This window comes from Lissotriton helveticus, chromosome 1_1 (assembly GCF_964261635.1).
Source record: "Lissotriton helveticus chromosome 1_1, aLisHel1.1, whole genome shotgun sequence".
NCBI classification, from domain to species: Eukaryota; Metazoa; Chordata; class Amphibia; order Caudata; family Salamandridae; genus Lissotriton; species Lissotriton helveticus.
Window position 1 is genome coordinate 1,443,061,033 of NC_136057.1, and position 17,684 is coordinate 1,443,078,716.

The following is a 17,684-nucleotide window of genomic DNA, read 5'->3' on the forward strand; positions in this document are numbered from 1 at the left end:
ATTGTGGGGGAAAGCCCAGCCCCATACAGGACACAGGCACAGCTCCTCCCTCACATCAGCATGCTAATCTCTCCATTCACCACCGGGGCAGGCCCACACAGACTCTTGGAGCCAGGCTCCCCAGCCGGCTTCAGCCAATCACGCGCCAGCACACCTACTGCACACACACACCCATGTCTAGAAGTGGCACTTCCCTTCTAGACACACGCACGCGGCATACATCATCTTGAAGCATTCGATCACACGAATCCATACATACCAGACTCGGGCCTGTACCCCCTACGCACCAGGAACTACCGGGGACACACACATTCCCCATGCATTCCTATGGGAGGGCAGGCTTCTCTCCTGTACACGCACTCAGAGTGGGAATCACCATTCCCAGGTCACATAGAACAAGCCAAACTTCAGGGGTGGACCTGCCAGAAGGGCCCGATCCAACAGTTCCGAATCCTCTAAGTACCTTTACCGCCCTCAACACAACCGGCTGCCCAGCGCTTTGCATTCGAAAAGCCCGCCCCACCCCAGACTTCCTGGAGTGGGGTACTCATAGTACTCCCGCGACCTCAGCCACCCAGAGTGGGGTACTCATACTCCCGGGTCCCCACGACCCCAGACTTCCTGGAATGGGGTACTCATAGTACTCCCGCGACCTCAGTCACCCAGAGTGGGGTACTCATACTCCCGGGTCCCCACGACCCCAGACTTCCTGGAATGGGGTACTCATAGTACTCCCGCGACCTCAGCCACCCAGAGTGGGGTACTCATACTCCCGGGTCCCCACGACCCCAGACTTCCTGGAGTGGGGTACTCATAGTACTTCCGCGACCTCAGCCACCCAGAGTGGGGTACTCATACTCCCGGGTCCCCACGACCCCAGACCACCTGGAGTGGGGTACTCATAGTACTCCCGCGACCTCAGCCACCCAGAGTGGGGTACTCATACTCCAGGGTCCCCACGACCCCAGACCACCCAGAGTGGGGTACTCATACTCCCGTGTCCCCACGACCTCAACCCCCCAGAGTGGGGTACTCATACTCCCGTGCCCCCACAACCCCAGAGTGGTGTACTCATACTCCCGTGCCCCCACAACCCCAGAGTGGGGTACTCATACTCCCGTGCCCCCACAACCCCAGAGTGGTGTACTCATACTCCCGTGCCCCCACAACCCCAGAGTGGTGTACTCATACTCCCGTGCCCCCACAACCCCAGAGTGGGGTACTCATACTCCCGTGTCCCCATGACCCCAGACCACCCAGAGTGGGGTACTCATACTCCCGTGCCCCCACAACCCCAGAGTGGGGTACTCATACTCCCGTGCCCCCACAACCCCAGAGTGGGGTACTCATACTCCCGTGTCCCCATGACCTCAGCCACCCGGAGTGGGGTACATACTCCCGTGTCCCCACGACCTCAACTACCCAGCTCAAATCCTCCTTTCAAACGAGCCCTTCTCCACCTATCCCCGTGGCCCCAGTAACCCAACGCTTCACAACATCGACTGTACATGCCCCAGGATATAAACCTGCCCCCCCCCCCCCCCCCTCCAGTCCACATGCCCAGCTTCCAGTACCTAGGTCGTCGAGTAGCCGCGGCCTCGTGCCCCCTCACCAGACCTCATTGCCCCCCCCCCCCCCACTCCTGCAAAGCCTCCACAGACCAGTGTCCTGCCCCCCTGGGCTTCTCTTTGGATGCCCCCACCGTCGGGCCTCGCGTAGAGTGCTACTCGTCGAAAGAAATCGCGTCGACGCCTCGTACAATACCACATGTGCTCCCGCGCAGTGCTAGGACTCTTGCCGCTCAAACGCACGTCACCTTTAGGCTGCTAGGTACTGAGCTGATATCAGTGAGGTGAAACCGTTGACTATACAGTGCCAACATACATACACATGATACATAGTCATATATTTCAAAATGTACAGCATTGCGCAGCATCATTTGCACTTTCTTGCCGCATATTTTAGTCAACGCTATAGCACAATGTGGCCCTCCCCTGCCACATAATTCCAGTGGTTGCCTTGGCCTCGACCCCTCTCCCGGTCCCCTGGTCGTACCTTGAGCTGCTGCAGTTTCAGCCTCTCCTCCTCCAGCTCCCGCCGTTTCCTGTCAATCTCTTCCTGCAGCTTCCGCTTCTCCTGAGGGAGGGAAGGAAAGGGTGTTACTGGGGTCCGAAGTAGGCTGAGAAAGGGCCAGTGGCGTCACGCAAAATGCCCCCCCCCTCCAGAATGAAATTAAAAGAGGGGCCCTGAGTACTGGACCTTGAGATGTTTCAGTGTCTGGTCCCATTTCCCTCTGACCTCCCTGGGTGTCTCCTGTTCTTATGCAGCATCACCTGTCTCAGTCCCTGGGCCATTGTTTCCTCTCTCCCTCTCTCTCTCTCTCTCTCTCTCTCTCTCTCTCACCCACACACTCTTTCACTCTTTCTCTCTCCCCTCACTCTCACACCCACACACTCTTTCACTCTTTCTCTCTCCCCTCACTCTCACACCCACACACTCTTTCTCTCTCCCCTCACTCTCACACCGACACACTCTTTCACTCTTTCTCTCTCCCCTCACTCCTCACTCTCACACCCACACACTCTTTCACTCTTTCTCTCTCCCTTCACTCCTCACTCCTCACTCTCACTCCCACACACTCTTTCACTCTTTCTCTCTCCCCTCACTCCTCACTCTCACACCCACACACTCTTTCACTCTTTCTCTCTCCCCTCACTCCTCACTCCTCACTCTCACACCCACACACTCTTTCACTCTTTCTCTCTCCCCTCACTCCTCACTCTCACACCCACACGCTCTTTCACTCTTTCTCTCTCCCCTCACTCTCACACCGACACACTCTTTCACTCTTTCTCTCTCCCCTCACTCCTCACTCTCACACCCACACACTCTTTCACTCTTTCTCTCTCCCCTCACTCTCACACCCACACACTCTTTCACTCTTTCTCTCTCCCCTCACTCCTCACTCTCACACCCACACACTCTTTCTCTCTCCCCTCACTCTCACACCCACACACTCTTTCACTCTCCCCCTCACTTTCTTGCTCCCCCTCAAAGCCCCTGTCTGTCTCTTCTCCTCTCCTTTCCTCCTCACCTCCCGCCTCTTCTCTGTTCACCTCTCGTCTCTTCCCTCTCCTCGGTCCAAGTCCCTGGCCCCACCACTCTCCCGTCCTCTCGCCTCCTCGCTGTCGGCTCCTGGTCTAACCTGTCTCTCTCGTTTGTCTCTCCCCTCTGCCTTCCTCCTGTGTGTCAGGCTCTTGTCTCTGCCGTCCCCAGGGGGGTTCCCTCTCGTGATACCTGAAGATCAGGGTGGGGTGGAGTGACCTCACCCTCGGAGGGGAGGGCGCGTGTGGGGGGAGGACAGATGTCACCCAGGCGCGGGATATGTGATCCCTGTGGCTCTCGCAGACTGGAACCTGCTTTGTTTACACTCGAGAGCACCTCTTTACCCAGCAGGGGTGCGGCCTGGCGCGCGCCAGGGGCGGGAGGTTCTTGACGCTATAGTACTGGGGGGCCCTGGGTGCTCCAGCTGAGGAGGAGGGGGGCAGAAGCTACCACTAACGATAGGGAGCAGGGGGGTACTTTGCTAGAGCCTGGGGGTGGGGGCGCCATCAGTACTCACAGCTATAGTCCCGAGGAGAAGGTACTGGCACTGTTACACTGGGGGGGGGGGCTAACTGTTTATTCATACATGCTGTGACGTAGCCACTGGTCCATGAGGCCCAATGCAAGCAAGGAAATTGCACCCCCCCCCACCGCACTCATCACCTTGTTTTGTAGTAAAAAAAAAAAACAGTCCCTAATTGGAGTGAATGGGCCTCGGGGCCACTGCTCATGCGGCACTATTGATAACTATGCCCCTTAAAATAGGTGAGCAGTGGTTACTCACAGTGGACATTTCATTTGTTTTAAAGCACTGATAAAGGCTGACTTTACTAATAAGAATGTGTATCTATCTGAACACACCCTTTTCTGCAACATTAGGAATAGATAATGAAGGGGTGCATAACGTCCTAACCTATTCAATGCAATTTGCATGCAGCTCTTTGATGACAGTTCATAACAGTCTCTGTTCTGTATTAGGACTGTATCTTATAAACTGCAGTGACAAAAGGATCTATGAAAGAAAAAGCAGTAACCCACTGAGCTATGCACATAAAATACAGATCTGCACGGTAGGCGTTTTTTGCAGCAGGCATATTAACCCTCTGCGCTACTTTATGGTGAGTCAAAACTGCTCCTAGACAAAACTCTGCTATATAGCTCTCTCTCTCTCTCTCTCCCCGTTTTTATTGCTACCTGAAAACTGGGCCTACAAGAAACTCTGCCACAGGTGTTTTTAAATGTTAAGTTATTTCTGAACCGCGCCCCCCACCGAGGTCAGCGCCCAGTGCGGCCGCACCAGACGCTCTGCCCTTCAGCCGGCCGTGGGTATAGTCAATATAACATACAGTTCTAATCATGGGATCTGGGAGTACTCGCGGCTGCACGGAAGTGTGAAAGGGGCACTCACAAATATATAGGTTAGGCAAGCAGAGAGGTTCAAAAAGTCATACTCGGGGTTCTCACAGTTATGTCCATAGCAGCAGGAGGGGGGTCTTCGAATGTATAGTCTGGGGGGTCGATTACTCACAGATATAGGCCAGGAGAGCAGGGAGTCTTAGGTGGGGGCAGCAGGTAGTTATGGGGAGAAGGGGACATTCGTTCATTCTTCAAACAATAGTGCCATTGTAGTCAACCTCTACAGCCTGGAGCGCAGGTGTTACGCTCCGCTGGTAGAGCCTCGGATGGGGGCTCACACGCCCACGGCCCCCCATTCTCTCGGCCACCAACCAGAGGCCCGAACAACAGATCTATCCGGTTCAGTTTAACCGCCTTCACGTACTCCAAAGCTACCTGGGCTTCGAGGGTCAGACCGGCTTTTAATATGACCTAATTATTGAGGTATTTAAGGGCCATATGACACCAAATAACTGAATTATTCAACTGATAACGCCGAGGGGTGCGCAGCCGCCTGACACCTGTACCTGCATTACACGGAAGCGAGGGGACGGTTAGCCTCAATTAGCTTGTTTATCTCCCGCCTCCCGTGAAGTACAAGATGACGTGCAGATAAAATGTCAGGTCCTCCTCCTCGCCTTACCAGAGGAGAATCCTGCACAGGAGGGCGACGCCGAGACCCGCCATCCTTGACGTCATCACATATGCCACCTCACACTGTGCCACTGTGTCACACACTATATCGGCTGCCATCACACGGCACCGATGAGATCCCATATCACACGGTGGCAGGAAAACGAGCTGAAACCGCAGTAGATACTGGTTCTCCAGCTCGTCTTCCGAGGCTTTGAGCTGCCAGATGTAGTGCTGTTAGCACTCTAGTTGACGCACGCACGCACCCCTACATCCGCAGGCCAGGCGTGGCCTGCGGGGAAAGAATAAATGGAGGGCGTGCGCTCGGGCACGTCACTTCCGACTGGCACCGGGTGTGTGGCTGAGTCGTTCCTGCTGCGCGTGTCCACCCCTGCGCAAGCGACCAACCCACATTTGGGCCACACACTCTGCCACACAACACCAACGTCCATGTAACTTCAAAGAGACTCGTTATGTTTCTTTCACAGTGTCATCATTTGAGAACTGGAGCATTTTCATATTATATACAACGAAGTCGTAGTTGTTGCTTATTTACCTTGTGCGACTAACAACCATTGACAAAGCCAATAGTACTGGCTCGTTGTGGGTGTAATGTTACTAGCTGGTTTATATATGTGGATGCAATGACCGAAACAGCAAAATGCAAGTCAAGTGTCACATTATGCTAAGCACAGATTTTTAGATTATGTGCTTTTAAGCCACGCCCTTAATTACATTGGCCATGCGCCTCTGAGAAACCCCCCAGTTTTTACATCCCACTTAAAGCCCTGAATTCCCATCATTTTCACCATTCTTCTTTTATGCAGCATTCCACAAAATGACACCTTGTGTGTGTGTGGGGGGGGGGGGGGGGCGGGGGCTGCTCGATTAAACATTCCTATCACGGAAATACAAAAAGAACACCAGGGGCTCTTGTTCGTGCCTTGTACCCTTATCTTTTTCTGTGCAGTTTTCTTTTCCGTGAATTGCGTCCTTGTGTCAAGTTTGGATGTATGACGTTATAACGCATACTTTTACTCCGCAGACCATTACAACGCGACTTTTACTCCGCATACCGTTACAACGCATAGCGCCTTGGGGCGCTGGATAGTGGTAAGTATAATTTACTATTCTAACTCCAGTCCCCGTGGACCCTAGGGAAGGTGTTGGATAGTAAATTATACTTATTCCCTATCCTAGAGCGCCCCCCAGCGCAATGCGTTGTAATGGTATGCGGAGTAATGGTCGCGTTGTAATGGGTCTGCGGAGTAAAAGATCCGTTGTAACGGGTGTATACCGTCAAGTTTGGATCTCTTGGCGCTCTTCAACCTTAAAAAAAGCCTGAAACTGTTAGACTTGACCCTCACGTAATTTTGCAACGGATCCTAATGTAACAAGGAGTTCATTACTAACTAACATGGAATATATATGCTGGGTTCCATTATTCACCCCATGTAATGGGATTCTTCAAACTCTAGAGGTAGGATCCAATCCCTATGGACCCTGTTGAAAGCTGTGCTTTGGCAACTACAGTATACTGTTGGGATATATCTTGGTCTCTGAGCCCTGAAGAAGCCTGTAGCTGTCCCCACGAAACGTGTTGGCAGGCTGAAACCTTTAAGCGTTGGCCACTATGAATTTATAATATAAGGTTGTTGGCAACATGCATTGAGACCTGGATTTCAAAAATTTTCAATGAGACAAAGATTTTAGAATAAATGGACTTATTATCATATCGGAGATATTTAGGATGAATTACCTGCTCCCATCTTAAGAAAGACACAGCATAATATACAAATTAATGGTTATTCTGGAGTTATTTTTAAGAAACAATTGTTGCTGTTTTAAAGAGTTTTTAGAATAAGGAGAATAGTATTTATTTCCTGCTATGATTCAGATCTTTCATGGACTTTTTCATGTGTTGATTTATATTAGAATTTTTTTGCACTTGTTTGAAACGCAGTACATTTTTTATGTATATGATTTAAAATCTTGGACTTAAGTTCTCTCCCACACTATGCGTAGTTTTACCGTTTAGGCTGTAATGATGATGATGGTGTAGGGCTCTGTCAGGAGGGTAGTACCCATTGGCCATTGGGATCATTTTTTTCCTCTTGCACCCACAATACCTTATTTCGCTTGAGGCTACTGTGTAGGGCACGCTGTCAGGTTACAGAAGACTTTGTCAGGGCTGGACTGGTCATAGCGGGCATCGGGCATTTGCCTAGGAGGCTGGAAGGGTGGAGGCTGGAAGGGTGGAGGCTGGTTTTGGAGCTGTGTGGGCCGGTTTTGTTACTGGGGTGGGTGCCGGTCTGACAAAATTGCCAGGGCTGCTTTGTATTCTCAGTGCGGCCCTGGATTTAGGGGCATATTTACTAATCTCACATCGTGCAGGGAAGCAAGCAAAATGACTGCTCTGCGTCACATGAAAGGAGGACCGCAGAAATGCTCCAGATTTACAAAAATCTGGAGCATTACTGCTCTCTCCTTGTGCTGGCGCACTGTGTGCAGCCTAGAGTCAATGCAGGCACCATGGCACAAAGGTGCCTGCATTACAGGATTGTTTTTTTTGCACATAAGGGACACCTTCCTGCACATAAACAATTCTTACAGGCATGTTCCTCCTTCTCTGTTTGTCTCAGAATGCAACACATGTGGAAAGAGGAAATAACAAGGAGAAATAAAGATACTTCTCCTTGTTGTGCCTCACTGGGGAAGGCAGAGCATTTTGATGCATCTCCAGGTCTACCAGCTTCAGTAAATCTGGAAATGCGACAAAATCCATTAGTGGTCCATGGGAACACCCATTCTCCGCCCATGGAACGCCTCTCACGTTGAACGTAACACAGTGCAAGCCGCTGTGTTGCATTACGTTTCTTTACAAAGCCACGCAAGGCGACTCAAGTCACCCTTTTCGTGACGTTAAATAACACTTATAAAGCGCACCGCTGCTTCCAAACAGGCGTTCCGGCGCTAAAACCAGCAGCGATGCAGAAGCCTGACTTTAAAATTCTCTAAACAAATGTGTTTTCAGCACAGACTTAAATTACTTCTCCAATTCTAAATCTTTAAATACTTCAAGAAGTAAATGACATTTTTGTTTTGTAGCCAAATAGGAGAAAGCCTGTCCTCCTAGTCCTTTCTTGTATATCCTTGGAATGCAAAGCTGTCCCTGGTTAGAAGCGCATAAAGCACTACTCCGAGATGGGCTGCTGTAGCCTATTAAAGCATTGTAAATATCACTAAAGCCTTTGTGTTGCCCTTGCATCGCCCTGTGTGATACAAGGCAAAGGTTTGATAAATATAGGCCTAAATGTCAGTTTACCAAGAACTTAGAGTGGCCCTAAAGCCCACCCGTGGCTTACCACTTGGTTGGCTTTATTGTCTCGCTCATTTGCTTGCTTCTTATTAAGTTGCTTGCTGAATTGCCTTTGTTTTCCCCATCCCTGGAGTGTAGCCTCTTTACTCATTTCCTTCCACTTCTCACTTTTAGAGAACACATTTTTCCTTTTTGCTTCAGCACTCCATGAAAGTGCATGTGTTTTCTGGCTGACTCCCTCGTGTGCTTCTCTCCTCCCAGCTAGATGTTGCTCTCCCTTGTCCATGTGCTTCTCACCACCCGTTATTCAGATTGCTATCTTCCTCATATGCTTCTTCCTCCAACCCTGTGCTGCTGTCTCCCTTGTGGTTTCTCCTTCCATCCCCTGTGCTGCCCTTTCTCTTGTACTCCTCACCCACCTTCTGTTGCTTTCCCTAACCCGCTATTCCATTGCCACCCCCACCTCCGCCATTCTTTTTAAAATATTTTTTCTATGAGGGCTGGGCGGCATACGGCTGTCAGCCCTCTACAACAGTGCTTTGCCACACTTACAATTTCATTTTTTGTTATTAACCGATATAAGCAACTCTTGCCATCTTAGTTCAGTCAATAACAAATAAAATAAAATGACATCCGCATCATTCTGTATGTGCACGCATGCATGAGGATGCATGGGCACCTACAGAATTACGGGATTGTCAGCAGCGGCTGCATCACTGTGTCTCTATTTTTATTACTGATATTAAACAGCATCAGAAAAAAGCATTGGTTTTTGCCAATGCTGTTCAGCCTAGCCAAAAAGCATTATCACAGCCAGTAGGTCTAAAAGGGGAAACCTTTTGGCTTTCGAAATGCTTGTTTTTTTTGTGTGGATCAACGTAATGAAGATATAAAGTTCACACCGAGTGGCAATGGCCAGGTCGGACTGGGACCCAAATCAGCCTTAACATAAATGATAAATGTTCAAGCCAGCTCCACACTGCAGGTGATCTGAGTAAAATGGGGCCATGGGGACATGGAGACCATTTTTAGGTCTCGCCTAGACAGCGCATACACTCTCACTTGCACGAGATATTGTATACAAGGGGCTTGTAGCCCACCAATTGCTTAACATTAGTTGGCTTCATTGTCATTCTTATTTGCTGCCTTCTAAATGGCCAGCGAGTGCTGGCTTTACTTCCTCTTCTTTCAGCTGGAGCATGGACCAAGTACTGATGGCTTCAGCTTGATTGCTGTCCTTTCTGTGATCGCAAGATTGAGGTACTGCTTTTATTTTTAATTCTTCTATGTCGTCCTAGTTGAACCTCTTGCCATTTGTAGCTGTTTTACTATGGCACACATATATCAAATCTGCTCTTTCTCCTTTGAAATTGATGTTTATTGACAACAGATGTTATCTGCTTTTATTGTGACAACAGAGGTTGTCTGCTTTTATTGTGACAACAGAGATTATCTGCTTCCAAATGTATTTTCACCAAGACATGGGAGCAATTGCTTTCTTTATGTGATAGTTGTTTTTGCCAAATGCCATATTTTCTTTTTCATGCATGGGGAGATTTACTGATTTGCTCAGACACACAGGGGTGTTGTGCTGAGACCTAACAAACATTGGTAAAGCTAATAGGTTTCTCCTTTGAGAATATTGGCTCTGCCATTGCCTTTTATTCCTGCTGTACAGCACGCGTATTGTCACCTTTGACAATGATTTGTAACCATGCTGAATGGTAGTGTGGATGCTGTGCAACATGGCTAAAAATAATACTGAAAAAAGGAGTATGATGAATCCAGTGTAAATGCACTTAAAAAATAGTGCCATAGCCCTGGCTGCATAATAGCACTTTAAAAAAAGTAGTTTTAGCCACACTGGAAAGCATCGGAACTGCAGTACAGCATAGTTACAAAACATTGCCAAAGTCAATGGCGAGACCTATTGGCTTTGCCAATGCTTATTTTAAAAGAAATCCTCTAACCTAGTGGCTCTTTACCTATGTGTGGTTCAAGGACACCTGGTGGTCCATGAGGCCTACTCAGGGAGTCCGCGTCTTCTTTACAACATTAAATATTAAAATGAATACATTAACCTCATAGCTGCTGGCGATGTCCAGCGGACGTCGCGTGCACTACCTCGGTAGTGCTGCTCCCGTCCGTTGGACGTCGCGGCCCCGCCCCATAATAGAACGTTCCGCACTAGCGCGGAACGTTCAGTGCAGTAAAGGGGCTAAATGTAATAAAGTATATACAAATAAACACACAAAAGGAAAATTTATAAACATTTCCTATATTTGATTTGGAATTACACAACATATTTCAATATTTATGCATTTGTTTGGTGTATACCTCTTTTTGTATTGTTTTGAGGTTCACATTATAGATTTTGTTTAGGCTGGGGTTACCTGGTTTCCAATAATGACTCAGTGGGGGTCTCCGGATTCCAGTAACGATTCAGTGGGGGACCACAAAAGTCAATAAGTTAAGGATCGCTGTTCTAGGGAAATGTCAGTGTGGCATAGCAGCAATGACTAAGGCAGGGCCGCAAGCCGCAGAACACCTGCAATGCTAACATCTTGCACAGGCACCCCAGCATTCTGGCTGCCATTTTGGGCTGGGAAGCTGGACAGTGTGGATGCCCCATTTACCATGCCATCTCCCTGTCCACACAACCCCACAGTATAGTCTTGACCTTTTACAGCCCCCCTCAACAGATGGGACGCCAGGATGTCCACGCCAGTTGCTTGAAGGCAACGTCCACAGAAACACAAGTACATCTCCAACATGAGCCTAATACACAAAAGTTTATACCAGGCTTAACTCACAAACGACAACATCGCCCTAGTTTACTATTTTAAGCCAGGCAGGACTGTATTAAAGAAGGAAACCCTTCATAAATCATGACCATCTTTATTGGTAGCAGTTGAAGTGGTTTACCGTCATGCGCCATGCCGCCTGCGAGGGCATTTCTCCAGAATGGTCTTCATTGCACGGTTACCGCTGGTGTTCATGTCACCTAGTGCAGGGTTCTCTCAGGAACCAAGGAGACAGTCTTGAAGGGGTTCTGGTGTCTCTTGTGTGTATCCTATCTAGAACCTGCACGTGGTCAGCAAGGGAGGTCATCCCGGCACAGTGGACCGATCTGAAGAGTCAGGAGTCCCTTCACCGTACTGTAAAACCATGGTTATGAGTAGTGCGCATTAAATACCGCATGTGATAACCTGCCTACCTGATTACGAACTGAAAACCGCAATGCAGAAAATTTCTCCCACAGCAGATATCAAAAGTGATATATTTTCATTGCAGAAAAAACAAACGCGTACAGCAAATACCGCATGCGATAATTACAGTAGCCAAAATTTACAGCACAAGATAAATAAAATGCAATTACAAGTGAGCATGTAATATGAAACTATTGGAATTTAGCTTTGGAACAATATCCCTGCCCATTACCAGGTGCTAACTCATGAAAAATCATTACTGTTTGATCTAACTCGAAGAAATTAACATCTGAAGAACTAAACACTGCAGAAATTAGAAAAAAGAACACCAGTCACCATAACCACAGATGATACACACATGACTATACACCAGAGCATCATGAATGATAGACCTCTGGCAAATCTGCAGTGCCAAGACAAGTCACAGTCACATCCACCCATCACTTGTATCCAAAACCATATAAAAACACAAAAACGAATACAATTACAAATATGCCAAATGAGAGTCACATGGCTCAGAAATATTCCCACATACAGGTACCCAAGACAAAACAAGTCAACATAAAAGGAAAATAACTGCAACACAAAAGGCCAGTGAAACAAAGCGACCTTTTCTTTTTAGGTCTGGCTTGACAATGCAGCCCTCACTTTTTTAGGTCTCGTCTATGCAGCGCTTGTGCTGTCTCTTCGAGACATGCTGTATTCAGGATATGTGAATGAAGCTCCGCCTACTTGCAGCCCATTTTATAATTGGCTCCTGTCCCTATCCTTTAGAAATGGTCGCTTTTCATTGGTCTTGAGGCTTAGTAGTCCCTCTTTAGTTCCAACATGTCTCTTCTTGTAACTTCCATGAGAATACCCCCTGTTGCATGTGTTGTTATGCCCTAGGTTTCAATTACAGTCTTAAGGCACTATTTTTTTAAAGGCCTTCAGACAGGACACTCACTTAGTCCTAAACTAGGCTGGCAGTGGTTACTTTACTCGCTAGCACATCTCACATTTATATTAGACCGTTTATAAATTTCCCTTCATCAGCTGCTAATCCGAATTAATATAATAATTATTTTGTCACATTTCGATGCTACTAATTGTATATTTGGGCATAGCTATTTGAATGTACTCTGTGGTACTGTCTTGCATACAATGCATTAAGGGTAGGGTGAGTTTACCACATCTTCTGGAGGGTGCACTGTGACCAAAAGTTTATAATGCTCACTAGGAACCCCTAGTAGCAGCTTGCGTTACTGCGCCTACCACATCTCACATTTATATTAGACCTTGTATAAATTTCCCTTCATCAGCTCCACATAGAGTACAACCTAATTCAGAATTTATATAATAATTCTTTTGTCACATTTAAAGCTATTAATTGTATTTATGTACATAGATTTTGAATGTACTTGTGGTAATGTCTTGCATGCAATGCATTATGGGTAGGGTGGGTTTACCATATATTCTGCAGGGTGCAGTGTGACCAAAAGTTTAGAATGCTCACTACGGACCCCCAGTTGTAGCTTGCGGTACTGCACCTACCACATCTCACATTTATATTAGACCTTCTATACGTATCACTGACAGAATATAGAATGGCAAAATATCGACCTACCAAAATATAGTGCACAAAATATAGAATGCAAAAATATCAAATTCCTATCTGCAAACAGGTAAGTACAAAAATATTGAATCAAAAATATAGTTGTAAAAAATATAGTTAGTCAAAATATCGAATGTTATTAAATGTCTTAAAAGTAATTTAAAATTAATGAAATAATAAATCTAATTAACTAAAACATACTTAAAAATACTTAAATAACCTTAAAATTAATAAATAATTAATGTTAGTTAAAAATAAATAAACATACAATTTTATTTTTTAGTACATATATATATATATATATATATATATATATTAACCTAATATTAATATAAAATGTACAATATTTTTACCGTAGGATAGCAAGAGGGTAAAATTTACTATTACCACTCCAGTGAGTGCAACAGTAGGAAAAGCGTTGGATAGCGTAGGGGTAAAAATTACTATTCCCACTGCAGTGAGTGCAACATTAGGGAAAACTTTGGATAGCGGGAGGGTAAAAACTACTATTCCCACTCCAGAGAGTGCAACAGGAGGGAAAGCGATGGATAACGTAGGGGAAAAAATAAATTACTATTCCACTCCAGAGAGTGCAACAGTAGAGAAAGCGTTGGATAGCGTAGAGGTAAAAATTACTAGTCCCACTTCAGAGAGTTCAACAGTAGGGAAAGCGTTGGATAGCGTAGAGGTAAAAATTACTATTCCCACTCCAGAGAGTGCAACAGAAGGGAAAGCGTTGGATAGCGTTGGTGTAAAAATTACTATTCCCACTCCAGTGAGTGCAACAGTATGGAAAGCGTTGGATAGCGGGAGGGTAAAAATTACTATTCCCACTCCCGTGAGTGCAACAGTATGGAAAGCGTTGGATAGCGGGAGGGTAAAAATTACTATTCCCACTTCAGAGAGTTCAACGGTAGGGAAAGCGTTGGATAGCGTAGGGGTAAAAATTACTATTCCCACTCCAGTGAGTTTAACAGTAGGGAAAGTAATGATTTCATATATGAATACAAATAAATTAAATATCAATACCAATAAAACATTAAGTAAAATTAATTACCTATTTAATATTATGTAATAATTAATCAACTAGAAATACATATAAATATTAGTTATTGAAAATTAATTGCCTATTCATAATTAATTAATAGCTAATTAATTTTCAATACCAAAAACTAATTAATAATAAAAATTAATACCAATTAATAATTAGCAGTAAATTAATTATCACTACACAAAAAGTATTTTTAATATGTAATTAATTACAATTACATTACTTCCACCCTATTCCCCTATAAACCCACAACCCACTACGGAAAATAAATTAATACAATTAACATAATTATCATTTAATGAATTAATAAAAATGAATTACCAGTTAAAAATTAATTAACAATAAATTCAAAATGTATACCAATAAATAAATAAAAATATTTAATTAATTACAATTAAATTACTTCCCACCCGATTCCCCTATAAACTCACTACCCGCTACAGAACTAAAAAGTAAAATTAAATTAAAAATAATTAATAATTTCGAAAAATTAATATTTAATTTAATATAATTAAATTACTTCCCACCCTATTCCCCTATAAACCCACAACCCGCTACAGAATTAAATTACACAAAAATTAAATAACATAAAATTCATTACTTAAAATAAATTAGGCATACATTACAAACATAATATACACTTTTCACACATATACTAACATACAAAACACTTTACAAAATTCGATATTATTAAAAATCCGATACATTTGAATGCCTATATTATATACTTCGATATTTTGACTTCTATATTTTGACAATCAATATTACTTACCTTCAATTCGATATTTTTTACTGATATATTGTGTCCATTCGATATTTTGTCCATTCTATATTTTTACTTCGATATTATGCCCATTCTATATATGTTTTTCGATATTATGGCTAGTTACCCTTCTATACAGTTGTCTTCTTCAGCTCCACATAGAGTACAACCTAATTCAGAATTAATATGAGAATTCTTTTGTAATGTTTCAAAGCTACTTATTGTATATATGGACATAGCTATTTGAATGTACTTGTGGTACTATCTAGCATGCAATGCATTATGCGTTCGGTGGGTTTACCATATGTTCTGCAGGGTGCAATGTGACCAAAAGTTTATGATGCTCACTAGGGACTTCTAGGAGCAGCTTGCGGTACTACACCTAGGCGAGCAGAGCTGGTGTCTTGCTTACTAGGGACCCCTAGTAACAGCTTGCAGTAATGCACCTACCACATCTCACATTTATATTAGACCTTGTATAAATTTCCCTTCATCAGCTCCTCATAGAGTACAACCAAATCCAGAATCAATATAATAATTTTTTTGTCACATTTCAAAGCTACTAATTGTATATATGGGCATTGCTATTTGAATGTTCTCATGGTACTGTCCTGCATGAAATGCAGTATGGGTAGGGCGGATTTACCATATCTTTTGCAGGGTGCAGTACCATATGTGACCAACAGTTTATGATGCTCACTAGGGACCTCTGGGAGCAGTTTGTGGCACCTAGATATGCAGTTCTGGTGCCTTGCTCACTAGGGGTCTCTAGGAGCAGCTTGGGGTACAGCACCTAGACATGCAGTGCTCGTGCCTTGCTCAGTAGGGACCTCTAGGAGTGGCTTGCGGTACTGCACTGAGACATACAATGCTGGTTCCTGGCTCCCTACCCGAAAATTTGCAATGCACTAGGTCTTGCATTACTGAAAGTATGAGCCACTGGCTTTTCATTATTAGTTGCATTATTATTTGCAATGCCAATACCTCAAACTATCAGTAATGAAAGACCTATTCCATTGCAAATCCTTGTTTACCTATTGTACCCAATGCTTTAAAGTATGTTCTCACTCACATCCTGCTATTGGCTGTTTGGTGTATGATTCCACTTTGTAGGAAGTGCTTCAATCAGAATGGATAAGGAACTATTTTACATCTTAAAAGTAGATCAATCATCTCATAGATTCTCAAATGTAATTATCCATAACCTATATGCAGAGCCACTGGAATTATGAGATTGTGCGGCGATTTTCGCATAATTATGAGTTTTCTGCATTTGCTACATTCTTTGCCAACTGGTGCATAATCTGCGGATTTTAACAACAACAAAAAAAATGTCTCGCTCAAACGGTTCAAAAGTTACTAAAAATGCATCAACACGTGTTGCCGCTCAGTGGCAGGCCCTTTGTAAAGGTGGACTGGTCACCTTTCTGTTGCTTATTCCTATATTTGGGCCCTCATTAGGATGACGGGCGGACTTTGTCCGCCGCCATCCCATCGGAAAAAGGGACCGCCCGCCATAAGGGCGGGGGTCCCGATGGTGGCATTAGGATGCGCCCGCCACAGTGGCGGGCGCATCCTGTATTTTTACCATTGCGGCGGGCGGTGCTGAAAGCGCCGCCCGCCGCAATGGTAAAAATGCACGTCGTGCATTTCAAAGCACAACATGACAGGCACTGAGCGGTGCACTTTGAAATGCGGACCCCCCATGTGCACCCCCCACCCCCGGAGTTCCTGGGGGCCCGCAACGGGCCCCCGCGGGGATTCTTCGCATGCCTTTCCGTGGCGGCATTGCCGTCACGGAAAGGCATTCAAATTGGCCCATCATAATATGGCTGGCGGTGTCTCATAGACACCGCCACCATATTATACCTTTTCCGCCCCGGTCGCCTTGTGACCGGGGCGGAAAAGTGGCGGACGGTCTTACCGTCCGCCGCGGTCCCCCCGCCATCCTAATATGGCGGGGGGTTTTCAGAGCAAGGATGGCGGGCGGAACGCCCCCGCCAGGCTGGCGGTGACTACCGCCAGCCTGGCGGGGGCGATCCGCCCGCCATCCTAATGGGCCCCCTGGTTATTAAACTGGTACTAAAGAGGTGCAACTAATGCCCAGACCATGTTAACAAGTTTAGAATTGATAAAATAATGAAGTAATACTATCACAAAAAGGGCCGCATAATGCCGCATAATTTGCCTTTTCTTGACATAGTTTACTCAATCCTGCTGCATAATTTGGTCCTCCACTCCTGCATAACTCCAGTGGCCCTACCTATACATATTCTTCATAGAAAGCAATCAATTTTGCAACTTTCTCCTAGCATTGACAAAACCAGTAGGGCTGGTTTTAAAGTGCAAAAACAGTATTTGTGCATGCCACATCTGTAAAAAGCATTTGTGAATGGCTGGGTTTATATGCACTGGCACAATAAAGCCAGGCATTTTGGCTTTGCCAGTGCTTGACTTTGAGGGCAAGCTCTAAAAGGATCTAGTAGTAAGGGCTAGTCTCTCCTCTGCTGTCTGTGGTGATTCCTGTGAAGAAGGACCTATAGGCGCGTGTGCAGCACAGAAGGGGTAGTACTGCCCCTTGTCTCCGATAACATCATCTGTGGCAGGGTCACTTC

At 45.6% G+C, this 17,684-nt stretch overlaps 1 protein-coding gene across 3 annotated transcripts in view; it reads right to left on the bottom strand.

Moving 5' to 3' along the window:
- The window catches only part of PALM3 (paralemmin 3), a 163,320-nt gene that overhangs the window by 49,310 nt on the left and 96,326 nt on the right, over window positions 1-17,684 (bottom strand). For 2 of the 3 annotated variants that reach the window (XM_078685681.1, XM_078685679.1), the window contains exon 3: window positions 2,056-2,136. In XM_078685681.1, coding sequence (XP_078541807.1) covers window positions 2,056-2,136 — 81 coding nt within the window. Of the gene's footprint in view, window positions 1-2,055; window positions 2,137-5,143; window positions 5,331-17,684 lie in introns of those variants that run through there. The other variant, XM_078685687.1, reaches the window with a different exon arrangement.